Genomic DNA, 24,181 nt, shown 5'->3' with positions numbered 1-24,181 from the left:
ATGGAAGTACTTATTAATTCTTGAGGCATTCTAATAGCAGACATATTTTAAAGATGCAATATAGATAAATTCTGTAAAGTGAAATTTTAATTACTTTGCTTACTAAAGGAAAATTCAACCTAGATAATTTATTCATTTTTATGTTGCAAATCATTTTCTCCAAAATAAAAATAAAATCAACTTTCAAAATATCTGGTCTAATTTAATATAAAACTTACAAAAGAAGTCCTGTTGTATACCAAATTTACACAACTATGTAGTGATGAATCCTCAATTCAAACCAAGTTTTTGAGTCCAGAGCCAATATTCTTCCTATTAGAACTATTGTTATTGACCAGATTTTATTTCAGTAATATAAGTGTGTATTTGTTAGTCTATTAGAATTTCCACAGTCATTGGGGTATAAAGAAGTGAGTACAAGGTTTTTACAATGTGACTAAAGAAAACAAAATTTATATTTAATATGCTCGTTCTTCAAACTCCCATTAATGCTCTCCCAAGGGTGGATACTGTTTATTAACCTCAGCTGCTCTTCCTTTCTAATCCTGACCTCCCTGGCTACTAAGCTCAGTGCTGCGAGTGGCCCTGTTTTGACTAGTAAACCCTATTTCATGCACTCTCAGAATGAAAAGTGACTGGAGGTAGCTTTTTAAAGTCAAAATAGTATACGTAAGTAAAGAAATATGACATCTGTGGTTGATGTCTTACCTTATTTTAATGATGGACTTTCAGATAAGTGAAGGGCTTACTAAAGTGCTGGTGGCTAATGGGCCTTCTTTGAGTTTCCTTAAAGTAGCCATTGTCAAAATAAATCCTCCTCAACTGTCACACCTGCAGAAAAGTGTTCCCATACAAGAACTGTTTCCATCAGTAGATGCATAAAGGGCCACTGCAGGGATCAAGTAAGTAGTATAATTGGGACCAGTATCTGGCAAGCTTGAACATCAGTGGTGAACATCAACCACACTAGGGAAATTACAGTGGAATCCACACTTCATAATCATGACATACAACATTGATTGCCTAACATTAAATCATGTTTACTAATAGGCTATATGTTAAACAAAGTGCCATTTTCAAAAAAAAAAAAAACTATTAAAAATTAAGAATCAGAATCACAGTGTAGTACAAAGCTTAGGCCCCCAAGTCTGGTACACCTACCTTTGTGACCTGGGCATATTATATGTCTCTATACCTGTGTCTTTATTTCTAAAATGTAATAATAGTTCCTACTCCTGTAGGATTGATTTGAGGCTCTAACAAGATACTAATTGCCTAGTACTATACCTAAGAGAGAGAATATTCATAATAAATAGCATCTATTATTATGGCTGTTGCTGTTTTGCTGTTATACAAGAAAAATATATAGTCTTTCCTACATAAATGTTTATAAGTAAAATTTTTAAAATTTGAAAAAGCTTTTATATAGCTTAGCAGAAATAAATTGAAAAACATAAAGTGATAGGATTTTTGAAACTCCTTGAACTTCAGATTTAATTTATTATTAACCCTTCATTATGTATAAAACTTCTGTGCTCTGTATATTCTTACATGCATAACCTCCCTTTTTCCGTGTATCTCTATCCCACACTTTTGAGAAGCATAAGACTTTTTCTTTTGTACTCTTCCCTGGGGCCAGTTGTTGGTTGACAGCAGAAAGCAGTCGAACCTCTACCAATGTTGAAAAGTCAGCTGAAGAGTTGACAATTGCAGTTAATTAAAAGCTGATTGCTAGAATTAAGTTGGAGAATGTATAATCACTATTAACTCCTCTACTTCACCTCTGATCCATCAGTAGAGTCTCAGCACTGTAAAGAATAAAAGTAATAATTGCCAAGAGAGCTTGATAGGGGACAATTAGTCATTATTCCTACTATTGGAGTTATATGATAGATTGTAAAATAAAGTATATGAAGAAAGAAAATATGAATAAATGTGATGATATATTATTTCGTTTCATCATGCGTGATTGAAGAATTAACTATTCAAATTTTTTAAACATAGGGAAAATATTCTACTCTTAAAAAGTTGCTTCCAATAAGCAGCATAATGTCTGGAAAATGAGGAGGAGGTTTCTAGTTTTTTATTAGTTATAAAATAATTTATTGCAGCAGAACATTTGAAATTACACAAAGGATAGAACTGGTAATAGTATTTGTATTTTATTTTATTAGAAATTCATAAACAATACTCATCAACAATTAGTCTTTAAATCTGGTTAAATTGATACTTTTATTCTCAAATGTATTTTGGGCAAGCAGTGTGTCGAAATCTGATGGCTTCTGATAGATAAATAACATGACATGATTACTAAATTTTTTCCACTTTTTTTGTCCCATGGAATCAGTTATAATGGTATACTTTGATATGACACATAATTAAAGTTACTCATACAAAAATTTTTACATGTTTTGTTATTACTAATTTTTTAAGGAGATAATTGAATCTGTCAAAATCTTAAGTAAAAATAAATATAAGTACTTCTCAACACCAAAGCAAACAGTTCATTGCATGTCCGAATGGGAGGCATTCAGAAGACTGCTAGAGCACTGAAGCAACAGAAATATCTTCTGAATCATTAGCTTTGTTTACTTTGTAAACTACTTTGTAAACTAGTTGGCCAAGGGGATGAATGGTTTAAAGAGCTAATAAGGTTTCCCCCGTCACATTCTTATTCCTATATGGGAATGTATTTTCCTCATGCAAATGATGTTTTGAATTGCAGGTGGATTTCTAGTCTACCTATGTAGCCTACAATATCTCTCAACATTAAGCAGAAGGAGGAAGAGGAAAAAAAGCAGACAAGTCAACTCAAAGATTAAATATAAGAATTTCAAAGTGTCTTTATTAATTGTTTATTGTAAACCAGCAAGGAGCCTAATAATTATAATAAATTATATTAGGAGAAAATCAATATTCAAAAACTGGCTTATAAAACATTTTGAAATCTACCAGTAAGCAAGGCACTGTCTGCACATTCACTGATATTAATCATCACGCTACTCGCTTAATTTTAAACTCAATATAAACCTCCATATTAGGTCCATTACAAATGAATATATCTTTAAAGAATTGCAAAGACAGCATGTTTTAAAATATTTGCTAAGCAGTCCATTTTTACCGAATAAAACTAGTGTTAAAGAATATGTGCTTTGATGAAAGGAGCCCATTTCGAATAAGTTTGATTTCCCAAAGCCTCAGTTTATTGGTATAAAAAAAAGGAATCATAAGAACATTGGACTTATATACCTCCATATTTGTGGTGATACTTCAATTAGATGTAAAAAAATGCCTTGTAGAGTGAAAATGTAATATGTTTATTATTAATAATAACATTTCATGCTTTAACTTCATTTTAGTCAAATACATTATTCCTGTTGGTAAACCAGGTAAAAATCTAAGAGACTGTAAAAGTAATAGGAATCTAGGGCATTTCTAGATCTCACAGAAACCCGTTACATACCACCTTGAAATTCTCAGGGGTCTCCACCCTTCTAGGTCACTAAGAAAAGACTAAAAAGTCTGGGCTCTTGCTCTCTTTACTCTCATTTTGTTTGTTTGTACTGTTTTAGATATAGATGTTTATTCTGTTTAGATAGAGATGCTATGAAAGTTTATTACTTGAATTACAATTTATGATTGTCCAACTACCAGAACAGCCAATTCAAGACATGTAAGACATCTAAGAGTTGCTAGGACCTCCAAGAGGTCAAGACACAGCTGCTCCGGAAGTGAACTTTCAGCATTGCCACATCCACCAGTTCAGACAATCAGACCTCAATATATCACCTGCATTCTGTGAAACTCTACCCAGATCTGCGCAGTGTGCTTCATACCTTTCTAAATGAACCAGAAAAATTTAGAGTTCTTGCCAGTAGCAATTATTTTTTAATATTTTTTATGCAAAAACTTTGTTTTTTTGTTAAGAGATGGTTGACTCCCTCAAATACAAACGGGAAAATTCTGTTGCCCGGCAACTCACATAAATTTTAACAAAACAACATTGTTATTATTTTTGCAGTTGTATTGTTGAAAAAACTGACTATATTATGAAACCCAGAGGTTCTAACCAAAATTAGACCTGTGGTTATTACAAAGTTCCTAATAGGTGCCACCTTAGCTTTCTGAGTAAAGCTGGGGAGATAGAGAAGTGAAGTTAAGTGGTCCACTTAAAACTAAACCAGGTCTCCTTGCAAGCCAATATTTTTTCTACTATAACATTCTGATTCAATTCTCAGTACATTAAAAAGAAATATTCTATTGTTTTAGAACATTTTACAGTTCCCATTGTGATAGTTTGATACAGAATTTGGATGATGGATAAATACAACCATTTCCAAACAGTACAAAAAGAAATTTGCATAGCCCAATTTATTAAATGAGGCTAAATGAAAATCATAGAAGGAATGATGAAAAAATAAAACCCAAGCATCTACACTGAAAAGAATTAGAAGGAATGGAGGGGGTGCAAAAGTTCTACAAAGAGTGAATAATACTAAGCAATTCTGTTGTAGGCAATTGCAGCATCAACTGTTTTTAAAGTGAAATATTTGTTTTTTGGAAAGAGTTACTCCCCATCCTTGCAAGCTAGTATGAAAGGAATTCTCCTAATAATCTAGCTCCATTTTGTTGGTGAAAGAGAACTATTATGGTCATAGATAAAGTGTTTCCTTTCAAAAAGATTGTTGATGGCTTCCAGAAAAGGAAAAAAAAAATCTTTCCACTACTTGATTAATGTTCCCTGAGATTTTCTTGAAGACGTCTATTTTCTTAAAATCTGTCTCTGAAGCATATATTTAATGTACATTGCATTTGGCTATACTGAGGAGTCTGCAAATCTTAAACTGGGTTCCTTGGCTTTTAATTTCAGTACTGTTGATTGCCTTGTAAACTTTTCTGTATTATGCAATTAGAAATTGTTCTTTAAATTATTCCATTGACTTAAGTCCATGAACCAATCTGTATAAAACTATAAAAGAAAGAATTATAATTCATTTGGAAATAGAATTAGTTCCTGCAAAACAAATGTTCAAAAGGCAGAAATCTTTAAGTTACCAGGAAGAAACAGCATTTCAAGAAGCAAGAGTAAAGTAGCTAACAAAACTTGGCATAATACACAGAGAATAAGTGCTATTTTTTTTCCTTTCCCATAATTTTCCAATAGATATCAAGTTAATTGAGAAGAATTAAAATGAATTATATGAAGTTGGATTTTAAGGTGAACTAGACTCAATTTTTAGAACATTGAAGTATAGAGCAATAATTTTAAGCATGGATAGTATTTTGTAATGATAAAATCCAATTGCCATTTTCTAAAATAACACAATGAAGAGACCCAAGTAACAGACAGTTTCTTCAACTAATATATGTGTTGCTTTTCTGCTTACTGGTACCAGCAAGACCATGATGCAAGTTTCTTAACCAACAGTCTAGCAAATCTTCCTACATGCATTATTTTTATAGGTTTTACATATTCTTCTCTCTAATTAGTACTTAATTTACTAAAAAAATTTATGTAAATACCACAAATATCCACTATTATTTCTTAGATATTACTTTCAAGATACATGAAATACATAGGGCCATTTTAAATTTTAGTTGTAAAATATATCTCAACATTGAGCTAGTGATACATACTCAAGAGATCAATTCATAATTGCTCTATATTTCTAGGTCATTCATGATAGTTTACATAAACTATCAAAATTGTAAGAAAGCTTGAAATACACTTATCTCTCATGAAAGTCCAGCTTTCACATTTAATTTTATATAGAGAACACTAACTTAAAAAAAAGACACCATTCTTTAAACTCTGCCAACAAGAAACCAGGCTTTAAGCTCCATATCTATTTTTTTTACTGAAAGGATAACATGATGTTGGATGTTGAATTGTTCAAAACTTAGCAAGGAAATTTGAAAATTATGCCTATTAAATTAGTAATTTTGTTGCTACTAATTTTGATTAATCTTTTAATGTCAAAAGTATACACACACATGTTTATGTGCCAGCATCCCAATTTTTCATTTCTTCTAAAATATATTTAGTTTATTATTCTATTTAAAATCCTTCTTCTTGGAGTAAAAGAGGGCAGGGTTACTGACTACTGATTTTTCCCTCAAAAAGTGTTTTAAATTCCCTTGTCCTCACAAAATGGTACTGATATGGGCTAGTATTAAATGAAAATTTAAATAGTTATGTGTCAAAAAAACTGGCGACTGCTTTTCTGTTAAAAACAACCAAACTCTGGTATGTTTTTGGTGCCTGAACTCATCTTGAAATGTAATATGTGCTGCTAGAAATGAAGGCAGGTGCTGCCTCTTAGAAGGTGAAGCAGAGTTAGAAAGTTTAAGATGAGATTAAGGTCTCTAACTTGTACGTGTAATTAAGCACCTTGAGTCGTAAAATCTGGTAGTCAAACATTACCCAGGAAAGAAGACATGAAACTGGGGAAATACTGGAATAAGGTTTTGAAGCATTATTTCCAACAGAATGCCAATTTTGTTAACTAGTCACGCATCCCCATGGGGATCAAGGACATCTGGCCCTTCTCAGCTCATTCAATACAGAAGCCTTCATTGCTGACCCACTTCTCACCAATTGACTGCTAGGAAAGTTTCACTCATCACTTTGGAAAGTTCTACATCCGTTTTATGAAAGAAATATGGACACTGAGTGGCTGGATGTGAATGAAGAGTATGTTGCTTAAACTGCCACTAGCCTACCATATTCATATTAGGGGAACACCAAATCTCAAATTAAAGCCCTCCTGTGGGTAGCAGAGCAGAGAGAGTATGAGTCTAGGTCTTTTATGAGAAGCCAGTTGAACTGTGGCATATGCACGCATCCATCTCGAAGCCCACTCTATTCTTTATCTTTGAACCTTCTTTTTCCTAAGTGACTAAATTTCCTTATTGCTGAAGCTACTTTGGGGATTATGGTTATTTTTACAAAAAGGATACAAGTCCATTTAGAAGTGTAATTATTATATAAGGGCATATGATTTAGATAAAGGTTTTTCTATTGAAAAAGATGAAAACTGAAAGGTAAGAATTCATTATTTAATTCTAGATAATGAAAAAAATACAGGGAGTGATTATTTTACTCTAACCCACCATTGCTGGAAATAGTTTCATATTTATTTTTTCTGCATAGAACTAGTCTATACTACCCTTTTCGTCTGATTAAGATTGTTGCCAAGAAAGTTGAGAAATAAAATCTGTATTTGCTCATTTAAATAGAAAGCATCACAAATAGGGTCAAATACTCTTTGTGAAATATAGTTCTTGAATTTTTAAAAAATCCAAGCATAAAATAAAATTTCTGAAGCACATTTAAACATAAGCAATGGTATTTTCAATAAGATGTATTAAGTACTTTCACATGCTTAACGAAATCAGATATTGTGCAAAGCACTTGGGATTGAGTCATCAAACAAACAGACATGGCTTTGCCCTTGTACGTTACAGTTGAGCACGTGTGTGGGATTTTATACAGGGCACCACTTACGTTATAATAACACTACTTAATTTTTTAAAAATCGAGTCTATAAGATACATATCTTAAAATAATAAAATTACAGATTGAGGTTGTCATTGTTGATTGAAAATATATTTATTTCTAAAAGGTTTAAAATACATAAATAATAGCTAATTTGTTTCAACAATACTGGGTATACTCATATTCTAATGTTAAACTTTTGCCTAAAGATATTTTGGCTCTTTCACATTTTGAACTTTAAATCAAATGTTTGTCTCCACTCCCAATTCATTCAAATAAATGGCTGAAACCTTTTCAAACAGTTGAATGTTGAATGACATTCTATTGTAGTATGCTTTCAACCTCACCATTCAAACTGTACAATGAATAAACAATTAATTCATCAAAATTAAAAGTACATTGTTAATACTTTGAACCTCTGAGTTCTACTTCATTAATGAATGCCTTGATTTAAAAAAATAAATCATGCTTTTGTACACATGTTAAGCACAAATGTTTTCTGGCAATATTTGGAAACTTCTTTTTTTCTAGCTAAAAAGAAATAAATGCTTTGAGGTTTAGCTGATTATTTCTTTAAAGTTTTTTTTTTTACAAGTTTAAGAATTTAACACTGAGAATTTCTAAAGCTTTGTTGAAATTTTCACACATGGAATACAAACTCTTAAAGTTTCTTTTTTGTTGTTGAATACTCTGCCAGTGAGCCACTGTGACCCACCCTAAACTCTTAAAGTTTTAAGGTACATATTTTTAAAAAGGGATTTCCTATGATGGATAGTAAACTAAAATTTACATAGGTTCATTAATAATCTTCTATTAGTTTTAAAATATTAAACAATTTCAAAGTTTTAAAGGTGAAAACTTTTTTATTTTCATGTATATGTGCCAGAGAAGGAATAACAGAAAGAGAGAGGAAGTAAGAGAAAGGAGGTACTCAAATCCATTTTTATGAGAATATCATCAACCAACAATAACCAGTCAAGTATTTATCAAGCAAAAAAAGCAAAAAATAACTTATAACAATAATATCAGTAACATAACTTATTCAGTGAAATTAGCTAGTTGGGTTTCATCAAGCATATGTTTATAAATTTAAGACATTGGCAGTGAATTTTGCTCAAAATGTCTCAAAATTTTATTTGATAAATTTTGGCTAATTTATAATATCCTTCAGAAAGTAAAAGAAAGAGAGAGATGTTTGTTTAGAAGTGTAAATAATACATGCTGACACCAAGGCAGTGATTAAATCGTTGGCTTCTCAATTAGCTATCATCCCCTACAAGCCACCCAAAATTTAAAAAAAGCAATAATAACATAGTTATTTTGCACCAACAGCTTATGTAAAAGACAGATGAGGACCTCTTTAGAAAATTTTACTCTTTTGATTGACATGTTACATAAACTCTAAGTAAAAATAATGTTGAAGATTGATCATCTTCCACTGAGATTTTTATCATGAAATCCCCAAATACACAGAAATTAGGTCACAACCACTGGGACTATGCCAAAAGAAATAAGCACTTGTGCTTGAAATCGTCAGGAAAGTGTGACTTATGAGCCATTTTCAGAAGGCATTAAGCAAATGTTAGTAATGCAAAACCCAAGTATCAAGCATTCAGTTCTAAATTATATTCTCTTTCTGATTCCACAGATTTCAGTTATGTTCATTATTATGGAGATTCCTATCTAAAATTTCAGAATGTGCTTTTAAATCCACGAAACAACATCTCCCTAGAATTTCAAACCCCCAGTTCCCATGGACTCCTGCTCTATATCAAGCAAGACTCAAATTCAGTAGATGGATTTTTTATTCAATTATTTATTGAAAATGGCACTTTAAAGGTAAGTCATTCAGTTAATTCGATTTAAAGGAAATTTTAGGAAGATGTTGTGATTCTTTAGTGTTTTTTGCCAAAAGAAAATTAAATTTAAATGCATATTTTTATACTCATGGCCAGGCTATACTTTGTTCTCTTTGCATAATGTTTTCATGGCCAGTGTTTATATATAAAAACATGTTCTTTGAATTGCTTACATTTTGTTCCCTTCTATATATTTTCAACTATTCTTCCATTTATATTGACAAGTTTCCCAATTTCCTAATGATAATAATGGTTCCCATTTTATAACTTTAATGAGAGATATGATATCTGGGAACCCTGGGGGAAACTCAAGATCCATTCAAAGGGTCGTTAAAGGAAAAGCTATTGTCATAATATTTCTATGATGTTAATTCTATTTTCACTCTCATTCTCTCCTGAGTGTACAGTAGTTTTACAGAGACTATGTGATATGTGAAGATAAACTGTTTTTGATTTCTCATGTAATATGCACTTATTTATGTGCTTTAAAAATTTCTATTTCATTTTCTAATACTTTAAATATTGATAGACATAGCCTAATAAACAAAAACTCTTTAGGATCCTCAATAATTTTTAAGAATGTAGAGGGATTCTAAGATTAAAACATTTGATATTACTGATGTAACGCTTGGTAACCTTTATAACAACCTTCTTTTAAAATTTTTAAAAATCTAAGTTTTGAAGGCAATTCTAATTTGAAAGAGTCAGTTCTTCACCCGAAATCATTCTGTCTCAAAATGCCACCTCACATTCCTATTCTAAATATTCAGTTAAATAGACTCATCCCAATTATCACTGCAAAAGATAATTTAGCACAGTTCAATATGTGAAAAATAAGAATTGGATTTTTTGGATCATCTTCTTTTTTTTGATATAATTAAATATGCCCACTGAATTTCCATGAAAGTCTAATTTATATCTTGAAATTTAAAGTAGCTTAAGTTCCACTTCTTTGATTTTTTCATTCGTTCAACTTTCTTAATATAAGACATATACCGCATTTAACACAATTTCTGACACCAAAAATGTTAGCAAGATGTAGCAGAGTAGCGGAAGTAGTAGTTTTATTCATTTATATAATTGTCTACTCATATATTGAACAGATATCTGTCACCAGTAACTATGGTAGGTTCTAAGGATTCCACGGTTGCTTCCAATTGATTACAGAACAAGTGAAGCTGAGACAAGAAAAGGGAATTATATAACGAATAGAATGCTATAATGAATTATCAAGCATCGGAAGTGAGAGTAACTCAATAGATCATTAATGTCTCATTTCCACAATGAAGAACCTGACACTGAGGAAAGTCAGAAGAGTAGTCAGAGGGCACTTGGATGCACATAGTAAATCCAGAACTCTGAAGGTGGTGTTTACCAACTATGGCCTAAGAGCAAATCAGTCCAGTAACCTATTTTTTTTTTTCCTGTTTGTTTGCTTTTTAAGGCCCTTGAGGTAAGAATGGCTTTTGCATTTTTAAATGCTTACATAGTGAATGGAGATACAAGCACCTACTTAGTATCTACAATTTTGCCCCTAGATCCACAAAGCCTAAAATATTTACTGTCTGACATTTTAAGAAAAAATTCATTGTTCCCTGCTCTAAAGTATTTTTTTCTCAATGAAATCCAGAAATTTCCATTAGTCTTGTAATAACAGCAAAAATATGGAGACCAAATGCAAAAATTATAATGCCCACATAATATTATCATTGGTCATGATATGCACAATTTTAATATTTCCTTTTTTCTCCTGTGATTTGTGGCACCATGAACTAATTCCTTAATTATTTTGAGAAGTGCAATCATATAGGGGATGCATTTACAATATAATTTTTATAAATAGATAAGTGTATGGTTGAACTTTTAGAGTGGCCATAATTTGAAACCTGTTTAAAAATCTAGAAATGCAGAATTGTTTTTAAATGCTTGTTTTTTTAAAGGAAATTTAGGTTTTTAGGAAAGTTTAATATATCGAACTTAATATTTTCTAAAAAATTTCATTGGCTCTCCCCCATAAAAAGGAGATAAGTAAAGAGATCATCTATCTGGGTTCAAATGTTAGCCACCTAATTATTGCCTGTGTCACAAATCACTGTATTCCTCAAACTGGGGGAAAAACATTTTTCCTCAACTTTCACCTCTGAATAAGGAAGTAATAAAAGGATGCCACCTATTTCATAGTTATTTTTTTTTGTCTTGTTTTATTTTATTAGGGAACACTCAATTGGCACTTGTGAAGGTTTTTAAAAATCCATGACACAAGAGTAATTAATCTATAGATAGCAACTATTATTTTATATGTATTATATGGGATCAGTTTATAATGAGAGAAAATGCAATTCTTATAAAATTAATAAAATAGTGTACGAAATGTTTTATAAAAAGCATGTGTTGATATCCAACTTTGAAAGCTCTGAAGACAATATAGAATTATTAGGTCTCAGTAGTGCCTGAAAAAGCATTTTGTAATGTATTTGAACAAAAAAAGAACATGTTCTTTGTCATTTTTTCTTTTTTCTGGGAATTGCACATGGATCTCCTACATGGAAGGCAAGCATAAGGCAAGCATTCTACCACTGAACTACCCATGCACCCTGGACACATTTATTTTAATTAAATATCTGAGTTATTTTAATTAACAATGTTGATCTCGGAACATTATAATGAGAAGCAGCTAAAGTTTTATCCACGCTGTGACAAATACTAAATTTATTCTCTGGAGAACTTTTTTGTGTCCTGGGCACAAAGGAAAAATTCGATGAATAATTACTATTATTTACTAACGTATGGTTCAAGCAGAATATATAGCCAAATGTTATGCAACATTTTCAAACAATGTGCGTGATGGTCCATTTGTTTCTAAAAATCTCAACCCATGCATGTGGGTTACAGATCTCTTATAGATCTGGTAAAGACTATAAACGCCCATCTCTAAGAAAGAATAGTCCTCTTATAACCGATATGTATAGAAAGACATGAATTTTAAGAGGCACAATAGGCTAATGCAGCCCTTCCATGGAACCCCAGTGTTTTCTGAAGACACCTGTTGTAAATATGATTTGTCCCTCTCACGACTCAATTGACCAAATTAGCAGTAATATTATAACTGGATCCATTCCAATTTCAACTCAGAAATTTCAGAAGGAATGGACAACTTGCATACTCTTCAAAATCCCCTTTCAGCAACATCAACATCACCCCTTAGATTGTATTTGTATTACTCAAATGCTAGTACCTAAGGAAACTTGTCAATAATGCTTTCTTCCTGCTAAGGGAATAAACGGACTTTCTCAACCATGTTCCCAAAAATAACTAGAAAAGGAGTTAAAAGCATGTGTGTGTATGTATGTGTGCACATTTATATATGCATATATATAATGCTTACATATACATATGCTATTAATCTGGTACTTAACGTAAAAATGATTGGTAAACTGTAAAGTTCAATATAAATAAAAGATTTTAATTTCATTCTGGAAAATTATTTGAGGAAAGTCTTTTTTTTTCTCCATAGTACCATTTTTACTGTGCCGGTGAAACAAAATTGAAAAGCATTTACACAACTATTCGAGTGGATGATGGACGAAAGTACACAGTGCTTATCAGGTAAGTCTACATATTTTCTTTTCCATTTAATATCAAAATGTCAAAGACTAATCCTCTCAATATCATCTTTGCAATTTTAAAATCTGTTATCTTGATTAGTACTCATTTACACTTGTATGTGAATTAATATTTAAATCCTTCTGTCTCTTATATATCCTAAAAGTAATACTAGGGAAATGTATTATAGTGTTATAATATCAATGAACTTACTTAAGAATCTTTACAAAGAAGCCACAAAAGCTTCATGTTATCTTCCACTTAGAGGAGTACTCAATACCTGCCATTAAAACCAAATATATGGTATTTTCTTCTGCTAACAAAATAAATGATACCCACTGTAGAAAATTTGGACTATGCAGAAAAAAAGAAAAAGAAAATTAAAATGACCCATTATAACACTATAATCCAGATAGAATAATTATTTTATTTGGTTATATATTCTGTCTTCCCAAGAGCTATGTTTGAAGATATCTCTGTCTCCATAACCTCATCACCATCAGACACTATCAATCATTCTGCCAATCTGATGAGTGAAAACATTTTCTTTTAATTTCTCTTTTTTGATTTGTAGTAAGACTTGTGCTATTTTCATATAAATGTAATGCCTTTATATCATTTTTCCACCTATCTCTTTTCTTCTAAAAACATAAAGCAACCCTAATACAATATGTTGACTAAAATACACTTGTTGATTATGAAGATAGGTTATTATTTACTAGATACAATTATCTATTTAAAGCAAGTAAAGAAGAAAACAAAGAGGCCCAAACAGAGACTAAGAAAGCCATCAAATGAGAGGTGATAAGGAAGACCTACTCAAACTCTGATATCAACTCTTATAGATAACTGATCAAAAAAAAAAAAAGCAGTTTATTGTTAAATAACTTGGGGAAGGATTATATCAGACATACCTCTCCTGAATACTCTGAACACACATTAGCATTTTAAAGCCTCTGAGATGATCTTTAATGAAGTCACACAAAATCTTTTAACATTTTCTTTAGCATTTTAACTTCTGAATAACTAATGCTGGGCATGAGGCACTTTGGGAAATTCTGTCCTAGGAAAGGTGAGATTATCCCGGGCAGGAACTTGACTATCATGTGGAGAGAAAGCAGATATACCAACATTCTAGCAACAATGGGAAGTAAATCAGGAGCCCAATAAGGAAATGAAAGGCAGATGAGAGGCAACGGGGGAGACACATGGGACGCAGTAGAAGCTGACCCGGTCCCAAGCATGAAAAGCACAATAACATAATTACAGTTCATTGAACACCAATTATGCATCATTATGCTGGTTTGAAAGGATGTATGTCCCCTAGAAAAGCCATGTTTAATCTAAATCACATTTCATAAGGCAGAATAATCCCTATGTAATACCGTATGTTTGAAACTGTAATCAGATCATTTCCCTGGAATGTGATTTACTCAAGAGTGGATGTTAAACTGGATTAGATGATAACATGTCTCCACCCATTTGGGTGGGTCTTGTTAATTTCTGGAGTCCTATAAAAGAGGAAACATTTTGGAGAATGGAAGCGATTCAGAGAGAGCAGAGTAGAATGATCAAGCCACGATAAGCAGAGTCCACCAGCCAGCGACCCTTGGAGATGAAGAAGGAAAATGCCTCCCAGGGAGCTTCACGAAACAGGAAGCCAGGAGAAGAATCTAGCAGATGATGCCGTGTTCGCCATGTGCCCTTCCAGATGAGAGAGGAACCCTGAACGTGTTCACCATGTGCCTTTTCAGAAGAGAGAGAAACACTGTGTTTGCCATGTGCCCTTCCACTTGAGAGAGTAACCCTGAAATTCATCGCTCTTCTTGAACCAAGGTATCTTTCCATGGATGCCTTAGATTGGACATTTCTATAGACTTGTTTTAATTGGAACATTCTCTCAGCCTTGGAACTGTAAACTTGCAACTTATTAAATTCCCCTTTTAAAAAGCCATTCCATTCCTGGTGTATTGCATTCCGGCAGCTAGCAATTGAGAACAATCATGCATCATATATATATATGAATTTGTTTCCAATACCTTCCAGATGTTTCTAATATATTTTCAGATGCAAAATTGAGAGGTGGAGACATTAAGTTCAGACAGAAATTTTATAGCTAGAAATGGCACAATTCAAAGGCCTGTCACCCCCAAATCCATGAATAAATTTTAAATTATGAGCCCTAAGGGCAATGCTACAGACACAATATAATTTGGCCTCTTATTTACTTCCATAGAAAGGAATTGCTGTATGTTCAAAATAAGGTAAAGATAAGAATTCTAAATTACTTTCCCAATAAGAATTCTAACAGTAGCAATAACAATATTAGCTAGCCAACATTAAACAACTACCATGTGTCAAGTGCTTTATGAATCACAGCTGTGTCTCATTGTGAACACACAATGCCCACTGTGTACCTGTGAAAGCTGAGGCTCTACAAGGAGGTGGGCCTCTTGCTCCAAATCATGTGGCTGCCAAGGGGAGAGCAAAGTGAGAACTCAGATCTCCTTCCCGCTGGCCTGATGCTTTTCTGCCACAACATGTCCAATCTGTGGCACTGTTGTAAAAGTGCCAGAATATTATTTAAAGTCTTCCTTTGAAAGAAACATTAAATGCAATCATTAAAAAAATACTGAGTGAAAAATATTTTTCTCTATCCTTATCACAAGTCACTTTTAAGGATACTAAATAACAACAACAAAATCATTTTTTCCCTTGTGGTATGTTACATATCTATTGTTATTATTATTATTATCATTATTATTATTACTACCATTTACATGCACAGTTGCTTTTCATTTTTAATCAGAAAGTGGTTGATAACCTACCTGCCTATATCTGGACTAAATGGTCTAAATTCAGAAACATTTCTTCTCAGGTACTTGGTTTGCTGGCAATATTGAAAAAATTTAGAAAACTACATTTTTTTTTCCATGATAATCATCTATGAAGAGCAAGATCGAGATTCTATTATTTAACTTCTCTGTAAATTTAACATGCAGTCCTCAAAGGAAAAGAAAAAAAATCTGTTTTAAGTTGAACCGTTTCAGGAATGCTGTGGCCATCATCTTTTTTTTTTACCATTAAGATATTCTTTCAACAACAGGTAAATGGTATGCACACATTTCATTCCCAACTCTTCACCTTGTTCCTGCGGCATGATGACCTTCCCCTTAAATATGAATGTAGGAGAAGGGTCCTTTCTCAGATGCTCTTTGTAGAACTGAGGAAAGGGAATACAAAGGCTGTCCTGAGCCATGATGAAGAGCTCACGCAGAAAGAATGAAACAAATGTGCTGTGTGAAGAAGTAACCAAACTCATTATTTTTAGGACAAGGAAAGACATGGTGTTCTCAAGAATAACATGGTCCTTTTTAAAAAGAAATTCACGGTTGCCTAAACTAACATGGACAGGAAGGAAAATATGGAGTGCTTACATCCAGTTGAAATATACGTTGGCATAATAAAGATGTTAAAAGCACACATACTAAAAACTATGTTACTGAGCTATTAGTCAAAGCAGTTTCCTAAGTTTTATTCCAGGGAGAAGTGAGAATGAAACAAAGCAGTGATGTAAAATACAACTGTGTGTATATCTGTCACTCCAAATTAGAACACAATGGAAGTATATAAGCATGAAGTGGTGCACATATTCTCTGGCAAATACAAATCTGAGAGTGTGATGTTGTACTTTATCCATGTCTATTACTGTATTCATAATAAGCATGCATACATTTTATACTCATTATATTATTATAAATATGTCAGAAGCACTGTATTAAAATATCATCCCATAATTATATTATTATCATAATTGAGATTGCATTTAATAAATGTAGAATGGGATTCTTTTACTCCATTTAAAGTCACTCATTAAAGTCAATTTTCGTCTTTGATGAGGGGCAGAATTTGGAGTTCAAAGAAAAATGTTAGGATCTTCTGATTTTCTCAATAATGGTACTGCAAGATCATTTCATATGCCTACCAATTAAAAATATAGTCCTGGATAAAACTCCCTTTATTTTGCTGTCTTAGTCTTAAATGCTTTGTATATGTCCTGAATTTATAAGCTAATTGTGTGAATGCTATCATTTCTCCTAGACCTGTCTCCATGGAGAATTTGTTTGTTTGTTTGGGCCCTTTAATTGTTTAGGCAGCTCCTATACTAAGAACTGCACAGAGTCCAATAATCAAAAACAAATGGAAAATCTTCAGTTATGTGTGAGAGAATCACCTACCAGTTACTGTTTATATACACTCATGGGGGCTGTACCTCCCCAGGCCCACCCGACAGTCTACTCCACTGTACTCTGTGCCTTGGAGTTTAATCTGTGTGTATTAAATGATAGGATCCCTCATCCTCTAGCTTTCTGTGAGTTTCAGTGAGTGGAGAACACTGGCATAAAATTAGAGAAGCAGGAGAATGATGTCGAAATATGTATTTTCCTGGTTTAATGTTGTGTCCTGTGGTCTGGCTCTTGGCAGGTGGTCCTTTCATCTCTAAGTTCTGATAACTTCTCTCTCTCCCTTCCAGCCTTTAGATATAGCAGCCCCATCACAGTACCACTGCTGTGGTGCTGGTACACCATGCTATCCACACGACTTCCCTAACCCCTGTCTACATCTTTGTTAAAAGTTCATTTATCCAAGCATACTCAAGTTATCTTCAATTTAATGCACCATGTGTTTTCTCCTGAGAACATGATTGATTTGCCATCCAAGTCAGCATGGCAGGAAATGGGGGTGGAGTTTAATGAGGAGACCTAGAAAAGTGCAGCCCTCTTTTGTTTGCCTCTCCTTGCCTAGAACTTAGTCATGCGACTAATGGCAAGTGACGCTGGGAAATATTTTCTAGCTTTGGCCAGGAAGAATAGCATACAGACTTAAACAATGTGAAATAAATAAGATCAGAAATATGTCTGCAAGGGAAGGAAAGATAACTGTCTACCTGCAGGGACAAAAAATAAACACACAATCGGTAAGCAAAGTTTACAGCACTTAGGCAGTTTAATTTGAACCACGGTGTTTATATTTCATTTAATCGTGGCTCTAAATGGTCACTGCACTTCTTATAAGAAGAAAATAAAAAGTAATATGTATTTAGCTTCCTGAATAATATATATCCAGTTACCTAAATAATTAAAATTTGATTGAAAAAAGCACACAATATTGAATTATGTGTTAGAAATAATAGCTTCATTCCATTTATATAAACCACCAAGAAATAACCTCTTATGTAATCTAGGGATGCTAAATGATTTCGTTTTCCCACTACAAACCTTGACGTTTTTATGGATTTGAGTGGTATAAAATATTATGAATTGTACATTAAAAACACAGAACAGTTTGATAGAAGTTGTACACATATCTGTGTGTGTGTATAAACACAAAGAAAATAGGACCTCTACCAGTAGTGCAAGAAACATCAAACTTTTCTACTTCTTTTCAAGATCTTGATAATAAAGCCAAGTACTCAACATGTATCAACCAGAGAAGCAGCACTTTGGCTCAGAGTGCTGAAAAATCAATGAAGTGGAAAAGGAAAGAAAAACCATTTAACCACTTTCCAAAAAAATAAAGATTTCTTCACTAAAGAAATGTGTACTTTATTTCATTAGTCTTTTCATTAACCACTGTTAGAAGTGTCAAGAAAAACATGCCAATGAAATAATGATTTTACTTCACTTGAACAAAATAAAGAATGAACATTGATTTTGACTCTAAAACAATATTTATGCACCCAGTTCTAGCATAAACGTCTGTTTTTTTCTTCTTTCCCCAGTAGTATGTATTCAGCCAATGCACACACACAAAAATAGTGAATAGGAATGAATTTTATTATTTAACTTTGGAAAAAAGAATTTTAAAGTGTACTCTATTTAAGCCACTTTGCCCAATTGGTAATGAAATGTTTTTAAGTTAAAAGGCTTACTTTAATTCATATAAATATCCCAATAAGTTGATTACCGATTACCTTTTAGGAGATTATTATAAAATACAAGCTAAAGTAATTACACACTTAAAATTAGGGCCCTTCCGTTCAATTTACTTGAGCTCCTGAAAACCTATTACCGATTAAAATTTTACTGAATTTAGTTTCAGAAAATGTTACTGATACCAGTTTTACAGTTAATCAAATTGAAGGAGCACAAAGCTAGTGTTAATAGCTCTTAACATTTCTTTTCAAGCTTCAGAGCTAGTTAGTTTGTTTTTCCTTAAACAAGGCATTACCATATAGATATTAAGACTGCAAATATGGAACTTATGCTCAACTCAGAGGTCATCTGGACTTTCAGAGTGTTGGAAAAATTCTTGGTGAGATCATCAGCCGATGGTGCAGATATTACCGCAAGCAGCACATAGAAGATGCATGCACATGCTTTATTGGAAACCATTACATTCAGGTATTTTAATATGTATCTATGATATAAAAATTCAACAGGAAGAAAAAGAAAAAGGCCTAATTCTTGTTCTTCCAAAAAGCATAATTATAAAATATATTTCTGCATGCTTCCTTAAGCAAAGTAATAATATAGTCTAGAAATAGATTAGATTATAAAGTGGACTTGGCTTCGTTCTTCCAAATACATACGTCCTTCATAAGCAAGAAGTAATGAATGGATAAAGATGATTCATTTACAGCTACTAAGCCATCCAAGTACATAGAGGCTATGCTGCCTATAGAAATAAAGTCTAGTATATCATAAATATAGATTTCACCAAGTAACCATCGATTACTCATGTTCTGTCTTGCTTTAGATGCTACTTTGTGCATTTGCCTGATAAGGAACTCTAATATAAATGTTTTAAAGTTAACAATTCTATGTGTATTTTTCTGCTGCTAAATATACAGCTTGCCTCATAGTCTGTCTGCCTAACTTGCTTCATTTCCTCTTAACTTTGCCAGGAAATGAACTGTCTCCTATATTACTATAAACACTGAAAACAAACTGAAAGCAGATGTTTCATAATTTTAATATTACATATAACACAATGGAGGCTAAGAAAAATTCTTGCCAAAATAGATAAAACAAGGTTACACCAGTCATATGTTTTGCAAAGCATTTTAGTTAATTGTAAATGTAAAAACAAACAAAGATTAATGTTATCTTAAGAAAGCTTGCAATATAGAAGACAACTATTAAATGATAAATTTTAATTCTTGTGAACTTGAAATACTGTCATTAAATTGGGTGCATTTCACAATGCTAGCTATATCATACTTTGCATTTTTCTTTCTTTCTTTCTTTATTTTTAATAGAGAAGTTGTGGGTTTAAAGAATTATAATGCATAAAATACAGGATTCCCATAGACCACTCCATTATTTTCATCTTGCTTTGGTGTGGTACATTTGTTGCAATTGATAATAACACATTTTTATAATTGTGCTATTAATGACAGCCCATGAGTTAGCTTAGGGTTCACTGTTTGTGTAAAGTTTTATTCTTTTACCATATTATCAACCAAACACTTCCCCTTTTAATCACATTCAGATATGCATTTAGTGCTATCAATCACATAGGCAATGTTATAATTCCATCACTACCACCCATTACCATACATTTTCATCATTACAAATAGGAACCCAGTACATTTTAAGTGTTAACTTCCCATTCCCTATCCCTATCCCATCCCCTGGTATCCTATATTTTACATTCTGACCCTATGATTTTGTTTATTCTAATTATTTCATATCGGTGAGATCATATAATATTTGTCCTTTGGTATCTGGCTTATTCCACTCAATGTAATGTGTTCAAGGTTCATCCACGTTGTCCCATGTATCAGAACTTCATTCCTTTTCACAGCTGAATAATATTCCATGTGCATATATGTACCAATTTTCTTTATCCATTCATCAATTGATGGACACTTGGTTTCCTTCCATCTTTTGGCAATTGTGAATAATGCCGCTATGAACATTGGTATGCAAATATCTGAATTTAAATCATTGAAACACAGTGTAATTAGTTTCCTGAATCAAGAAATGCCAGAAAAGTCAAATGTTGGGAGTCAATTATGTCTAGGAGGTGAAGCTCACTTTTGAGAAGAATATTTAAAATAAGCATCATTATTATTTCAGAAAATCAACATTTAATTCAACTTATCTCACAAGTATTTTGCATTCCCTTCATAAGTTGAAAAGAAGCTATTCTATATCACTAAATATTATTTCTAAAGTTCTAGGTGGAAAGTGATTTTGTGAAAAGAAATTATGAAACATAACTAATGCATTGCTTTAATGTTTTTTATGTATTTTCATCGGAATCACTTCAGAATCAAAAACAAAATTTATTTGCCTACTTCATTGGTATTATCAGTGTTAAAATAAGTAATATTTTCTGTTGACATCTCAAACCTTCTCATAAAGGACAGCTAAATATTGTTTCTAGTGTTTCCAGTTGGACCTTTTTTTTTTTTTTTTTACCTAACCAGAAGATACTAGAGTTAGCAAACTCCAAGTAGAATCAATGCAAAAATAGTAAAGTTAAATTTCAAAGCATTTGAATTGGGAGCTGTTGAATGCCTCCAAAACAGTCTTCATAGTTCATTTACTAGAGCCTAGTGATGTGGTAAAATGTGATACGTATATCATTCAGATTCCACAAAGGAATCTCTGAGTTGACATTTCTCTCAAGTTGTCAGTTATATACTACTTTGGATTACTCTCTGATATGACCTTGCAGGCTTCTTTAATTGTTAAAGCATCAGTGATGACCACATGTCATTAGAAACGAATATATTAAAGCTGTATCCATAGATTAAGTAGCATAAAAATTTTAGGAACCTTTGAAATGTTAATCCCCAGATAATCCTATCAGACCTGTTTATTGTTAAGGGAAGAAGTCAGTAATTAATTATCATGCTGCTGTGAAGACACTATGCTAATGAATTTGCCCATATTTAAGCTAAAAGAGGCATCTAGTGTTTTCAGATACAGTTTAACCTCTGGCAAGATAGTCATGAGTGTTTGAAACAGTGTTATAGTCGTGTGTAAAATGGTTCTCTTATGTAATTGGCCAAGTTAAGTATAGTGGTGTCCTATTGCCAAATGTAGAATAATTAAATCCTATGCAATCTGAGAGTTAAGGATATGTGCAGATTTCCATTTAGCAACTATGTATATTAGTCCCAAGATAAAAATGTGGGAATCATGTTAAGCGTGATGAGCTATGAAAGCCCTGGAGGCCAGGCATGATAAATTGCTTATAGGAGAAGTAGGAAAAGAGTAGGCTATAATGCCTTAAGTGAAAAGGAAATAGTACATCCCTCCTGTTACATTGGAGGATGTTAACAGCTCCTGTCCAAGGCTAACAGCTCTGCTTGTACACCTCAGCCTCATCACTTATCACATTGTCAAGGAATCCTTGCTCATTGCTGTCTCCCCCAAATCTATCCTGGTCCAATTCTCCATCGCTTTTCGTCTGGACAGTAGCATTTCTCTCTTGTCCGTGTCTAACCATTCTCCATACTTTGGATAGCATGGTCTAAAGTATTTTGTATCACGCCCTTCACTTGTTTGTTCAAAGACCCTTCAGTGTCTTATCTTTACTTTCATAATAAAATCCAGACTCTTTGAATTGCCTACAAGACCCTGCCTGATTGGTCTCCTGCTTTTTTTCTCCACCTCACCTAATACCTGACTTCCTTCCTGTGTAATGACTCATTCACTTCCTAATACCTAACTTCCTTCCTGTGTAATGACTCACTTTGCTGGCCTGTCAGTCCTAGAGCTCTCTAAAAAGCCTTTCCATCCAGGACCTTTTCTTACTATTCCTTCTAATTGGAGTAGAGTGCCCTATTCTCCAGTCCTCCCCTCCTTCCCCTCACATGCTTCCTCGTACACTGCCTCCTTCTCAGTATTTGTTTCAAATTAAACTCATCTCTTTAGCTAGACATTCCTTAACCGTTCTGTCCAAAGTTTTTTTTTCCTGCCAAGTGCTATTTCTCTTAAGTCACATATTATTTTTCATATTTATTTGTTTTACTCATTGATTTTCTGTAATCTTAAATAGGCTTCAGTGGTTCAGAGACTTGTCCCTACCACCCAGCACAGTGAAGTGAGCAGAAGCAGTTGATTAATAAATAACTATTGAATAAGGAATGAAGTCAGGGATGAAACTTGGTTTCAAGTTGTAGAAATTGCCAGGAATTGAAGAGCAGAGAAAATTGACAAGGAAGGACTACAATTGTAGAGTGATCAATGTCTACTGTCTTTAAAAGAAAGCAGATTTATCACTAAATAAAGTAGCAGCAGATAGGAGCTACCATAGAAATTACAAGTCTTACTCAGGAAGGATCCCTGGGCACTCCATCTGCCTGGACCCAGTATTAATTTTTTTCTCTACCATTGCCAAGCTATTGTTTGCATCTACACAGCAATCTGCATGTGTACAATCTACAATAAATTGTAGGCATTTAATAAAATACTAACAATAATATTATCTATATTTTAAATTGTGCCTTATTTCCCCTCAAATATGTTTAAATGTCTTATTTTTAGATATTTGTGAAGTTCTCTGGATGTTTTGTATCTTTGTGAATATTTGATTTAGGTTGTAAATTGTGATAGATGGAAACAGGTGATTTAACTGAGGTATCATTACTGTGGTTATTTTAAAGATATTAAGTCATTAACTTTTCTTAACCTTGAGTCAAACTGTGTCTTGTAATATCTTCCAGTCAAAGCATCTGTTAATTATTGAACACTCCTCACTAAAATAGAATCTTCATTTTATTCGAATAGTTGAAAAATTTTAGGATAACATTTGAAAGGAATACAGAATGAAAGGCCAAGTACTAAAATAAACGTTTTCATCATAAAATTATAGCATTTAAAATAATCAAAGGTAATTATATTCCTGTTAAATATATTTGAAAGTAGCATAAGTAATATGACATATTCTAAACTACAATGCTTCTCAACTCTAGAGAATTTCTTAGCATATCTATTAAAGATAGCTAATTTCTCTGTTGGAAATATTATAGCATCTCCAGAAGCATGACTATTCTTCTGTTAGGAAATACTAAGTCCTACATTTCTGTCACTATATAAACCTAATTAGAAATATTATGAATATTTTAAGTATATGTATATATATGCATGTATATGTGTGTCTATGTATACAGAGCATCATAAACTTACAGTTAACTTGTTCAGCTGTTTGCATTTGGAATGGACATTGATTTTACAGCCAGGAAGTGGAATTGCTTGATATT

The 24,181-nt window shown here is 32.7% G+C and overlaps 1 protein-coding gene across 1 annotated transcript in view; it reads left to right on the top strand.

The window, feature by feature from the left end:
• The window catches only part of EYS (EGF-like photoreceptor maintenance factor), a 1,737,133-nt gene that overhangs the window by 1,036,800 nt on the left and 676,152 nt on the right, over nt 1-24,181 (top strand). The window contains 2 exon segments of the mRNA XM_077159432.1: nt 9,147-9,337; nt 12,872-12,963. Coding sequence (XP_077015547.1) covers nt 9,147-9,337; nt 12,872-12,963 — 283 coding nt within the window.

This window comes from Tamandua tetradactyla, chromosome 5 (genome assembly GCF_023851605.1).
Source record: "Tamandua tetradactyla isolate mTamTet1 chromosome 5, mTamTet1.pri, whole genome shotgun sequence".
Lineage (NCBI taxonomy): Eukaryota > Metazoa > Chordata > Mammalia > Pilosa > Myrmecophagidae > Tamandua > Tamandua tetradactyla.
Note: the sequence above shows the minus strand (reverse complement) of the source record. Positions and strands in the feature narration are given on the sequence as shown.